Genomic DNA, 12629 nt, shown 5'->3' with positions numbered 1-12629 from the left:
ATACATAACAATGACGAGGCTATATACAGGGGGTACCAGTACCGAGTCAATGTGCGGGGGTACAGGTTAGTTGAGGTAATTTGTAAAGTGACTATGCATAGATAATAAACAGTGAGTAGCAGCAGTGTCAGGTCTCTGACCTCTTCCCCATAGGCCATCTCATCGTTATCAGTGATCAGGCCTACCACTGTTGTGTCATCGGCAAACTTAATGATGGTGTTAGAGTCGTGTACAGGAGGGAATTAAGCATGCACCCCCGTGGGGCCCCTGTTTTGAGGATCAGTGTGGCGGATGTGTTGTTACCTACCCTTACCACCTGGGGGCGGCCCATCAGGAAGTCCAGGATCCAATTGCAGAGGGAGGTGTTAAGTCCCAGGGTGATGAGCTTTGAGGGCACTGTTGAATGCTGAACTGTAGTCAATGAATAGCTTTCTTACATAGGTGTTCCTTTGTCCAAATCAAAAGAAATACAATTTTATTGGTCACATACACATGGTTAGCAGATGTTAGTGCGAATGTAGCGAAGTGCTTGTGCTTCTATTTCCGACCATGCAGTAATATCTAACAAGTAATCTAACAATTTCACAACAACTACCTTTTACACACGTTGTGCAAAGGAATGAATAAGAATATGTACATATATAGATATATGGATGAGCAATGGTCGAACGGCATAGGCAAGATGCAGTAGATGGTATAGAGTACAGTATATACATATGAGATGAGTAATGTAGGGTATGGTGGGAATAGGCAATGTGGAATAGGCAGTCCAGATGGGAATAGGCAGTGTGGAGTACAATAGATATTGCATCATCTGTGGATCTGTTGGGATGGTATTCAAATTGGAGTGTGTCTAAGGTTCCTGGGATAATGGTGTTGATGTGAGCCATGACCAGCCTTACAAAGCACTTTATGGCTACAGCCATGAGTGCTATGGGTCGGAGGTCATTTAGGCAGGTTACCTTAGTGTTTTTGGGCACAGGGACTATGATGGTCTGCTTGAAACATGTTGGTATCATGCATGCTTCAAAGCGAGCATAAAAGGCATTTAGCTCATCTGGTAGGATCGTGTCACTGGGCAGCTCGCGCTGGGTTTCCCTTTGTAGTCCATAATAGTTTTCAAGCCCTTCTAACTCTGACGAGCGTCAGAGCCGGTGTAGTAGGATTCAATATTAGTCCTGTATTGACGCTTTGCCTGTTTGAGGGTTTGTCTCTGGGCATAGCAGGATTTCTTATAAGTGTCCGGATTATTGTCCCACTCCTTGGAAGTGGCAGCTCTAGCCTTTAGCTCGGTGTGCCTGTAATCCATGGCTTCTTGTTTGGAAATGTATGTACTGTCACTGTGGGGATGACGTCGTCGATGCACTTATTGATGAAGCCAGTGACTGAGGTGGTATAATCCTTAATGCCATTGGATGAATCCTCTGGAACAAATTCCAGTCTGTACTAGCAAAACAGTCCTGTACCGTAGCATCCGCGTCATCTGACCACTTCCGTATTCATCGAGCCACTGGTACTTCCTGCTTTAGTTTTTGCTTGTAAGCAGGAATCAGGAGGATATAATTATGATCAGATTTGACAAATGGAGGGCGAGGGAGAACTTTGTATGCGTCTCTGTGTGTGGAGGGTTGCACATATGACATGCTGGTAAAAATTAGGTAAAACGGATTTAAGTTTGCCTGCATTAAAGTCCCTAGCCACTGGGAGCGCCACTTCTGGATGAGCATTTTCTTGTTTGCTGATGGCCTTATACAGCTGGTTGAGTGCGATCTTAGTGCCAGCATTGGTTTATGGTGGTAAATAGATGGCTACGAATAATATAGATGTGAACTCTTTTGGTAGATAGTGTGGTCTACAGCTTATCATGAGGTTCTCTACCTCAAGCGAGCATTACCTCGAGACTTCTTTAATATTAGACATTGCACCAGCAGTTATAGACAAATAGATAGACACACACACACGCCCCTCGTCTTACCAGACGTAGCTGTTGTGTCCTGCTGAAACATGGAGAAGCCAGCCAGCTTGATGTTATCTTTGTCATCATTCAGCCATGACTCTGTGAAACATAAGATATTCCAGTTTTGATGACCCGTTTGTAGGATAGTCTTAATCGTAGATCGTCCAGTTTATTTTCCAATGATTGCACATTGGCCAATAACACCTAGGGTAGTGGTGGTTTCACTCACAAACAAATTCTAACAAGGCACCCAGACCTCCACCCCTCTATTTCCGTCTTTTCTTCACGCGGGGGATTTGACGGGGATTTGGGCCTGGTCTCCGGGAAGCAGTATATCCTTCACGTCACTCATTAGAGAAAAAATCTTTGTCCAGTTTGAGGTGAGAAAACGCTGTTCTGATGTCCAGAGCTCTTTTCGGTCATAAGAGAAGATAGCAGCTCAACATTATGTACAAAATGTGGCAAAAAAAGCACAGTTGGTTAGGAGCCCGTAAAACGGCAGCCAACCACTCCGGCGCCATTATAAAACAACTTGATCCTCAATGACCTGAGTAATTAGATATATAGTTTCTGTTTCTTCTCATAACAAAGAAACAGTGCTTATAGAAAGTACATACACCCTTGAATGTTAAAGGATATGGCAGACATATGCCCCCTTTCGAGAGATTGGGTACCCCTAGTAAACTGAAAAAAAAATCGGTCAAAAATTGCTAATATATGCATATAATATTGGATAGAAAACACTCTAAAGCTTCGAAAACCGTTGGAATTATGTCTGTAAGTATAGCAGAACTCACAGGGCAGGCATTCTTCCAAACTAGTTTTTGTGGTCATGAAAGTTGGAGCAACTTTGACGTCATCGCCCCCACCCTTCCCAACCAGTTATGATTCTGGGGAGACGTTCTATGTCTTCCGCTAGATGTCCTCATTCAGTAGAGCTTTAAATCGTTCAAATCCCACGAGAATTGTCACAATGGGAGTGAAATTAGTGCGTGCCACGAGAAAATAGGTTGTGCGTTGTGGCGCGAATTGGTCCAAGCCATTCCTTTGTTCCAGCACTCAAGAGAAGGGCAGACGATGGCCGATTGAATTGAAGTTTGTTTTGCCTGTCTAAAACATCATAAAGCTTGCTTCTGCACTTAGTTTGACCTGTTTAGTCGACATATAATATGTAATTTTGAAGTTTTGATGCGCAACTTTTCCGGACCAGAGGACATTTTGGGTGCATTTCAGCTGATGTTATTAGCAGTAGCTAATACAAAGACGCAAGACTTGAAACCAAACGATGTATTGGGTAAGTATGAAGCCTTCCAGAACATTCTGAACGAAGACCATCGAAGGTAAGGGAATATTTATGCTGAAATCTGTGTTTCTGTTGACTCCAAAATTACGGAGAAATGTAGCTTGTATCTGAGCGCCGTCTCAGCATATTGAATAGTGTGCGATTTCTGTAACGTTAAAAATAAATCTAACAAAGCGGTTGCATAAAGAAGCAGTGTATCTTTCTAACTATATGTAGAACATGTATATTTAGTCAAAGTTTATGATGTCTATTTACGTTATCTTGCCGCGCTACCTAGATTTCCTGCGGACATTTTTGAGTAGTTTCTGAACGTGAACTCAATGTAAATGGACATTTATGGATATAAATGGCATATTATTGAAAAAAAAAAATGTACTGTGTAACATGTCCTATTACTGTCATCTGATGAAGATTTTCAAAAGGTTAGTGAACGATTTATTTTTTAATCCTGCGTTTGTTGATTGCATGTTTTGGCTATTCAAATGAGCTGTGTCTGGTGGTGGTTTTACATATATATGTGCTATGTTTTCGCCGTAAAACATTTTAGAAATCTGACTTGCTGGCTAGATGAACAAGGTGTTTATCTTTCATTTGAGCTATTGGACTTGTTAATGTGTGGAGGTTAAATATTTTTAAGAATATTTTTGCGTTCCATGCGCCACCGTTTCAGCTGAACGTGGGAGGGTTGATTCCCAAATGGGAACCAATATCTTAAACAGGTTAACATTTTGATGCATTGCAAAGTGGGATTAAAATATATGTACAGTTGAAGTCGGAAGTTTACATACACTTAGGTTGGAGTCATTAAAACTCGTTTTTCAACCACTCCACAAATTTCTTGTTAAAACTTCTTATGGCTGGGGGCAGTATTGAGTAGCTTGGATGAATAAGGTGCCCAGAGGTGCCCATAGAAAACTGCCTGCTCCTCAGTCCCAGTTGGTAATATATGCATATTACTAGTATATTTGGATAGAAAACACTCTGAAGTTTCTAAAACTGTTTGAATTATGTCTGTGAGTATAACAGAACTCATATGGCAGAAAAAATCCACCAGGAAGTGGGAAATATGAGGTTGGTCGATTTTCAACTCAGCCCCTATTGAAGATACAGTGGGATATTGGTCATGTTGCACTACATAAGGATTCCACTAGATGTCAACCGTCTTTAGAAACTTGTTTGAGGCTTCTACTGTGATGGGGGGCTGAATGAGAGGGGAATGAGTCAGAGGTCTGCCAGCAGCCACGAGCTGGTCACACGCATTCACATGAGAGGTAGCTCCCGCTCCATTGCTTTTCTGAAGACAAAGGAATTCTCCGGATGGAATATTATTGAAGATTTTTGTTAAAAACATCATAAAGATTGATTCCATACATCGTTTGACATGTTTCTACGGACTGTAACTAGTGAACACACTTCGTGAGTTTTGATTTGTTTACCAAATGCGCTAACAAAAGTAGCTATTTGGACATAAATTATGGACATTATCGAACAAATCAAAACATTTATTGTGGAACTGAGATTCTGATGAAGATCATCAAAGGTATGTGAATATTAATAATGTTATTTCTGACATCTGTTGACTGTACAATATGGCGGATATCTTTTTGGCTTGTTGGGTCTCTGAGCGCCATACTCAGATTATTGCATGGTTTGCTTTTTCCGTAAAGCTTTTTTGAAATATGACAGAGCAGTTGCATTAAGGAGAAGTTTATCTATATTTCCATGTATAACACTTGTATTTTCATCAACATTTATAATGAGTATTTCTGTAAATTGATATGGCTCTCTACTGAACATAACGCACCAATGTAAACTGGTGGGAAGGTGAACGGAAAGGCTCTGGAGCAACGAACCGCCCTTGCTGTCTTTGATCTTTGTGGGCTATACTCAGCCTTGTCTCAGGATGGTAAGTTGGTGGTTGAAGATATCCCTCTAGTGGTGTGGGGGCTGTGCTTTGGAAAAGTGGGTGGGGTTATATCCTTCCTGTTTGGCCCTGTCCGGGGGTGTCCTCAGATGGGGCCACAGTGTCTCCTGACCCCTCCTGTCTCAGCTTCCAGTATTTATGCTGCAGTAGTTTATGTGTCGGGGGCTAGGGTCAGTTTGTTATATCTGGAGTACTTCTCCTGTCCTATTCGGTGTCCTGTGTGAATTTAAGTGTGCTCTCTCTAATTCTCTCTTTCTCTCTTTCTTTCTCTCTCTCAGAGGACCTGAGCCCTAGGACCATGCCTAAGGACTACCTGACATGATGACTCCTTGCTGTCCCCAGTCCACCTGGCCGTGCTGCTGCTCCAGTTTCAACTGTTCTGCCTTATTATTATTGGACCATGCTGGTCATTTATGAACATTTGAACATCTTGGCCATGTTCTGTTATAATCTCCACCCGGCACAGCCAGAAGAGGACTGGCCACCCCACATAGCCTGGTTCCTCTCTAGGTTTCTTCCTAGGTTTTGGCCTTTCTAGGGAGTTTTTCCCAGCCACCGTGTATACTGTACTCTATATCATCGACTGTATCCTTATGTAATACATGTATCACTAGCCACTTTAAACTATGCCACTTTGTTTACATACTCATCTCATTTGTACATACTGTACTCAATACCATCTACTGTATCTTGCCTATGCTGCTCTGTACCATCACTCATTCATATATCCTTATGTACATATTCTTTATCCTCTTACACTGTGTACAAGACAGTAGTTTTGGAATTGTTAGTTAGATTACTTGTTATTACTGCATTGTCGGAACTAGAAGCACAAGCATTTCGCTACACTCGCATTAACATCTGCTAACCATGTGTATGTGACAAATAAAATTTGATTTGATTTGATTTGGACACATTATTCAATTTCTGTTAGTCACATGTCTGTGAAACGTATTCAGTTTATGTCTCAGTTGTTGAATCTTGTTAAGTTCATACAAATATTTACACATGTTAATTTTGCTGAAAATAAACACAGTTGACAGTGAGAGGAAGTTTTTTGTTGAGTTTATATATATATATATATATATATATATATATATAATAAAGTCTGTTTGCAAATACATGGCAAGACTTCAATATTGCAATCTAGTCATGATCCGCAACACCTTGACCTTTGAAAAGAATAATGGCCAAATATTGCACAATACAGGTGTGCAAAGTTCTTTATGAGGCTTACCCAAGACGACTCACTGCTGTAATCACTGCCAATGGTGGTGGGGCGGGATTTTGATTAGATTGTTGACAAAAAAATAATTTAAATTAAATCAGTGGCAGGGTAGCCTAGTGGTCAGAGCGTTGGGCTAGTAACCGAAAGGTTGAAAGTTTAAATCCCCGAGCTGACAAGGTACAAATCTGTCGCTCCGCCCCTGAACAAGGCAGTTAACCCACTGTTCCTAGGCCGTCATTGAAAATAAGAATTTGTTCTTAACTGACTTGCCTAGTTAAACAAAGGCAAAATAAAAAAACTATTTTAATCCCACCTTGTAACACAATAAAATGTGAAGAAATCCAAGGGGGTGTCAACTTTCTATAGACACTGTAAATCCAGCCATAGGCCAAAAAGGTTGATTTATGATATTGCAGTACATACTGTAAGTGTGATGACAGTATGCAGTATATCAGGCGGTTTTATCCAATGCAACTTATAGTAGTAGTATGTCCATACATTTTCATAATGGCGAGAAACAAACCCACACCCCTGACATTGCAAGCACCGTTCTTCACCAACTAAGCCACTTAGGGTCATAATCATATATTTCTACATATCATTCAGAAGAGCAGAGTAACAGAAGACCAGGCCAAATGAATTTTAGATCGACTGGGGCAAGCTCTAACCGCCTCCTGTTCATAATGTGTTTCCTGAAATGTCCAGCAGTGCCTGCAGCAGGATTTATGCAAAAAATAGGCCAGGGAATAAAAGTTTTGCTCTATATATTTTGTGCTGTTGTTGCTGCTCACAGGGAAAATGTTGTTGATGAATGAAGGAGTCATACAACGTGAGTTGCTAACAGCTCCATGAGACCTGGGGACCAATTCCTTTGCAGCATGAGTGCGATATGTTGAGATCATTCCCTTAGATGCCCCAGCTGCATCAGAGCTTTGAGTGAGTCACAGGCCTGCCTAGGCATTACCATTTTTGGTAATGAATCACCTCTTTAGAGCTCACAGCACTTGTAATGCAGGATTTCCTTACTTTATATGAATATGGGCTGTAACTAACTCTTGCTAAGACAGAGTGAGAGAGTGGTCATTTTACTTGCAGAAAACACTGAAATGATAGGCTGCATCACATCTGGCCGTGATTGGGAGTCCCATAGGGCAGCGCACAATTGGCCCAGCGCCATCCTGGTTTGGCCAGGGTGGGCCGTCATTGTAAATAAGAATTTGTTCTTAACTGACTTGCCTAGTTAAATAAAGGTTAAGTTAAAATACAAAAAAAATTATATACAGTATAGGTACTCACTTTGGAAATCAACCTGTTAGGCACATATTATGTTTCTGTCTTCAATTCTAACAACACATTACATTTAAGTAAATGGAAATAATGAAGCAACAAAATATGTGTAATTTCATTTAACAATGACTTTCAGTCCTTTCAAGTCCCAAAGACAATTTAAACCATGACCGTGCAAAATGGATGAAAAAGTTTACTCCTTCCCTGGCAGACATTGATAGTTTCTACTGTTTCCAAATTGTTCCAATGTGCTTGAAGAGATATAATGAAACTGAAACAAAGCATCAAAAGTTACATAATGTTCTCAATTATTTCCACAAATTGGCCTCATAATGACAATACCAGTATATCAGCAAAAACATTAGTCAGTTCCAACATTAAGGATTTAACGTGCTCTACGAAGAGGTGATAATCACATCTATAGTACAGTTCCTCTGGAGGCTGCAACCTGAATATCTGAAACAACTTAGAACTGGTGACACAGGAAAGGATTTATATTGTGGGAGAGACCATTTTTCCTCTCTACTTAATCCAGCCATTTGTTCCTGTGCTGGGCCTTCTAGGCAAATGTTGACATTGACCCGCGTTTTATTTATTACTTTCCTGGTGAATTAGATGAAACGATGTGGGAGGGCTTTGTTAGAAAATGCTCTCTGGGGCTCTTAAAGGTCCAGCTTGTGCTCCGAGTCATTGACCTCTCCTCTCCTGCATTCATTCCTCAGTAGCTTCAGCAATACTAGCACAGGGGCTCAGTCCTATTCCTGACAGTCAATTACATTTCACTAGAGGTAAGGGAGCACAATGGAGTGGGTTATTCACAGCCCAAAACGTGCTGTTTCATCAACATTTGCCTGCTGAGTCCTAAAGAACACACGTGGTCATTCACACAGGAGGGAATGTGACTTGTAAAGCTCAGTCAAACAGAAACAGGCCAGTTCATTATGACCTGAGTAACTAGGGCCCTCTCTCTGCTATCTGCTTATCTCATGTGATTATAGCCTTGTTCCTTTATCCACTGGCTTAGACCACCCCTTTGATTTCCCATGTTTATCTCCTGAGGCACAAGTTGTTTTAAAAAACCTGTTAAAACCTTTTTGGGATAGGGGGCAGCATTTTCACTTTTGGATGAATAGCGTGCCCAGAGTGAACTGCCTCTTACTCTGTCCCAGATGCAATTTATGCATATCATTATGAGTATTGGATAGAAAACACTCTGAAGTTTCTAAAACTGTTTGAATGATGTCTGTGAGTATAACAGAACTCATATGGCAGGCAAAAACCTGAGAAAAAATCCAACCATGAAGTGGGACATCTGAGGTTTGTAATTTTTCAAAGCTTGGCCTACCGAATACACATTGAGATATGGATGAGGTTGCACTTCCTAGATGGCTTCCACTAGATGTCAACAGTATTTTGAAACTTGAATGAGGATTCTACTTTAAAGGAGGGGCTCATGAGACCTCTTTGAGTCAGTGGTCTGGCAGAGAGCCTTGGTCTCATGACGCGCGCTCCTGACAGAGTTACCTCGCGTTCCAGTGCATTTTCTGAAGACAAGGGAATTCTCCGGTTGGAACATTATTCATGTTTTATGTTAGAAACATCCTAACGATTGATTCCATACATCTTTTGACATGTTTCTAAAGGACTGTAACGGAACTTTTCGAGTTTTTGTCTGGATGAAGTGCCTGCGCCTCATGAAGATGGATAACTGGGCTGAACACGCTAACAACAAGTGGCTATTTGGACATAAATTATGTATCTTTATGGAACAAATCAGTCCTTAATTGTCGAACTGGGATTCCTGGGAGTGTCTTCTGATGAAGATCAAAGGTAAGTGAATATTTATGGTGTTGTTTCTAACTTTGTTGATTGCAAAATGGCAGATATTCCTCTGACTGTTTTGGGCTCTGAGCGCCGTTCTCAGATTATGCTTTTTCCGTAAAGTTTTTTTAAAATTTGACACAGCGGTCGCATTAATTAAGGAGAAGTCTATCTTTAATTCTGTGAATAACACTAGCATATTTTATCAATGTTTATTATGAGTATTTCTGCAAAATATTGGACTTGTTAATGTGTGAAAGTTACATATTTTTTTTAAATAATTTGAATTTCGCGCGCCTTTTCAGCGGAATGTTGTCGAGGGGTTCCGCTGCGCTTGAAAGGTTAACAACCTTGGAGACAGAACTTAAAGTGACACCTTTTCAGATACAACCCCCCCCCCCCCCCCACCCACCATTCTACAGTTATTAGACAGCTAGATGCTTTTATTGTTATGGGCAGCCCTCCCAACCCTCTGTTAGCCCCCTAAGGCCGATGTCCACGCCCGCGCGGAAATGTAATTAGCATAATACACAATTCTGTCAGATTAAGCTAGAGATATCATTTTTTTTACATTGGATGTTTCTCAATTCACCGCACCCACCTATGTTGCCTTTTGCTCTATGACCTCCACAAGTGTCAGGAGACTCGTCTGGCGACACTGGAGCCGATCTACCAATTTTAGTCTGTAGCATCTGAACTGTTTCGATGGGCTAATAGCAGTAACACCAAAACTCTTTTTTCATTTTTTATATATATTTTTGATACTTCAAGAGGTCTTAAAATTCTAAATCAAATAGCTAAATGATCCTTGGTATGACCTTCCATATAGCTTAGTATGTGGTTCACGACTTGAACTAGCTAGCTAAGGAGTGGATTTACTAATTTCACAATATGGCGTGTTGTAATGACATTCAAAAACTTTCTGCAGAAGCAGAGTTCATTACAAACCCCAAAACACAATGTATATTTATGTTGAATTATTCTTTCTGTATGCAGTTTAAAGATGGACAGTCAGTCTATAGCCAATGGTAATGAAAAGTTAAACAATTTAATAACATCAAAACATCCACAAACATTCTTTAACATACAATAGCTATATTTTATGTATTTGTACAAAGATGCAATCGAAGGCGATCATCATGGTAACGTTTAGGTTGACTTTCAAACAGGTTTACTATGATTACTTTTTTGGAGTTGAATGGCATTGTCTACAATGACATGCAAGTTGTAATGAGCAAGGCTGTTCTAAGAACATGGGAACAACATGAATGCTTTAATTGGTATTTTGATGAGCTAGAATAGATCAAGTGGCAACTCGGTTGATAATTGTCTGCATGTTAGCTGGCACATAAAACCACTGAATCATAACCTCACTGTGGAAACAGCAGAAGTACTTTCCTGTTATCAACTGAGAGTTCTCAGAGCCCTTGCCTTAGATCTTTTGGCATTTCATGTGATATAACTGAGGCATCTGTTTTGTATTGTTATTTTTTTCATATATAAAACCAGGAAATAAGTTGATGAACAGCTTTTGTACACATATTAAAATCATATTTAATGAATGCATTTCAAATATAAAATGCCAATATTTGCTTCAACTGAAACAGGCTGACATCATCTGCTCACATACACATGTAGTTTGCTAAATGATGACTGGGCATGAGATCTGGTAGTATAAGACAAGGATCAATGTGGACTGGAGATTTCTTTTTCTTCCTTTTTACATTTGAATTGATGTCAAACAGTTGGTGCATTTGACAAAAAAATGCAAAAAGCCTCAAAGGTTTTCACTGATTTGCAGTAATATAAAACACTCCCACATACAATAATATATACATTTGGAAATTATGCATTCTGTTACAGCTTGATAAAACAAACAGCTTTATAAAATGAAGATGGCAGTGCAGCTGACAATGACACATTACATTTGACATTGGATTGTGATTGGTACAGATTATGTAATCGACTTACTTTATGTCCCCTCCCCTCCACCAGTCTAATGAAAGTATTGTCCTAAGGATGGATGATGGACCGTTTTCCTTGCTCTCACGCTGTGCTCTGATTCGTGGTTCCTTTGACTTCCATGGATACCTTCTTTTCTTTGCGACCTGCGTACTCGCCGATGAAGGAGCCATCTTCGTTGAACTGGATGTCCTCATCCCCATAGTCCACCAGGCTGTCCCCACTGTCCTCTGCTTTGATCTGTCCGCTCAGAGAGTGCTGGCTGCCCTTCAGTGGCTTCTCATCATTGTCACTGTGTCACAACATGACGGCACAAAGACAGGGGATTTCAAAACCACCTAATTTCACTCATGGCTTAACTCTATGGGCTTTATTGGTAAGGACAGGGACACAGGCAGGTTTGAACCCAAAGAGCTTAAATGAAGAGCTTCGGTGATTGGCAGCAATGTTTACGGATGAAAAATGATCAGATATGTGCACTAGTAAAGGGCACTCCTGTCAAGTGTACTTAAACCCTACATGTACAGTATATCAATGTATGTGACAATGAATGGGATAATTAAAAGAAGATGGGGTATTGATTTGGTTGTCAGGCTGATGCAGATGTCGACCGTGCACATGCTGCAGTCACAAGGTGCATTTTAACCCTGTCTGTATGGGGAGAGATGCTCAGGCTGTAGTTTTCATTGAATTATTCAACACGAGAGTGATCACATAAAGGGTTCATTGTATAGACTAATGGTTTGGATTGGCATCATGCTGCTCCTACATGGGAAATGATGGTGAAGTCAGGTGCTTCAGGGATCTGAGCATTTTTTGATTTTGGAGTAAAAATACAATAAATGTGCTTTCCTGTGGTTTGACATTGGGGGCCATATATAGGGACCAGACGCAACATTCTACTTCACAACTTTACTGTGACCACATGATGAAGATGTCTAGGCTACTTCTGATTCATAACTTCCAGTTAGGTTCTGAGTGTGAGACTACTGATTGAAGTGAAGTGTGGGTCTCTGAGTTGCACTCTGTGAGTGTGATCTGAATCGGACCAGTGAAAGATTAATGAATTGAGCACAGATTTTACTGCCCCGGAGATGAGCTGCATTCAATTACACAGATTGGTTTTAGCCTCCTGCTGGGTTGTGTT

At 40.6% G+C, this 12629-nt stretch overlaps 2 protein-coding genes across 7 annotated transcripts in view; one reads left to right on the top strand and one right to left on the bottom strand.

Moving 5' to 3' along the window:
• The first annotated feature begins 3191 nt into the window (after positions 1 to 3191).
• Positions 3192 to 12629, top strand: part of LOC110494603 (E3 ubiquitin-protein ligase PDZRN3-B) — a 562549-nt gene continuing 553111 nt past the window's right edge. The window contains exon 1 of one of the 2 annotated variants that reach the window (XM_090206180.1): positions 3192 to 3297. Coding sequence is in view for 1 of the 2 variants with exons in the window: in XM_090206179.1 (XP_090062305.1) it covers positions 3243 to 3251 (9 nt within the window). In the remaining variant the exon portion in view is untranslated. The remainder of the gene's footprint in view (positions 3298 to 12629) is intronic. The other variant, XM_090206179.1, reaches the window with a different exon arrangement.
• The window catches only part of LOC110494606 (neural cell adhesion molecule L1-like protein), a 92848-nt gene continuing 90768 nt past the window's right edge, over positions 10550 to 12629 (bottom strand). For all 5 annotated transcript variants that reach the window (XM_021569822.3, XM_021569826.3, XM_021569827.3 and 2 more), the window contains one exon: positions 10550 to 11774. In XM_021569822.3, the coding sequence (XP_021425497.3) occupies positions 11567 to 11774 (208 nt within the window). In that variant the 3' untranslated portion in view covers positions 10550 to 11566. The remainder of the gene's footprint in view (positions 11775 to 12629) is intronic.

The sequence above is a fragment of the Oncorhynchus mykiss genome, chromosome 17 (genome assembly GCF_057628025.1).
Source record: "Oncorhynchus mykiss isolate SJ-2025 chromosome 17, ASM5762802v1, whole genome shotgun sequence".
NCBI classification, from domain to species: domain Eukaryota; kingdom Metazoa; phylum Chordata; class Actinopteri; order Salmoniformes; family Salmonidae; genus Oncorhynchus; species Oncorhynchus mykiss.
This window is presented reverse-complemented; position numbering and strand designations above follow the sequence as displayed.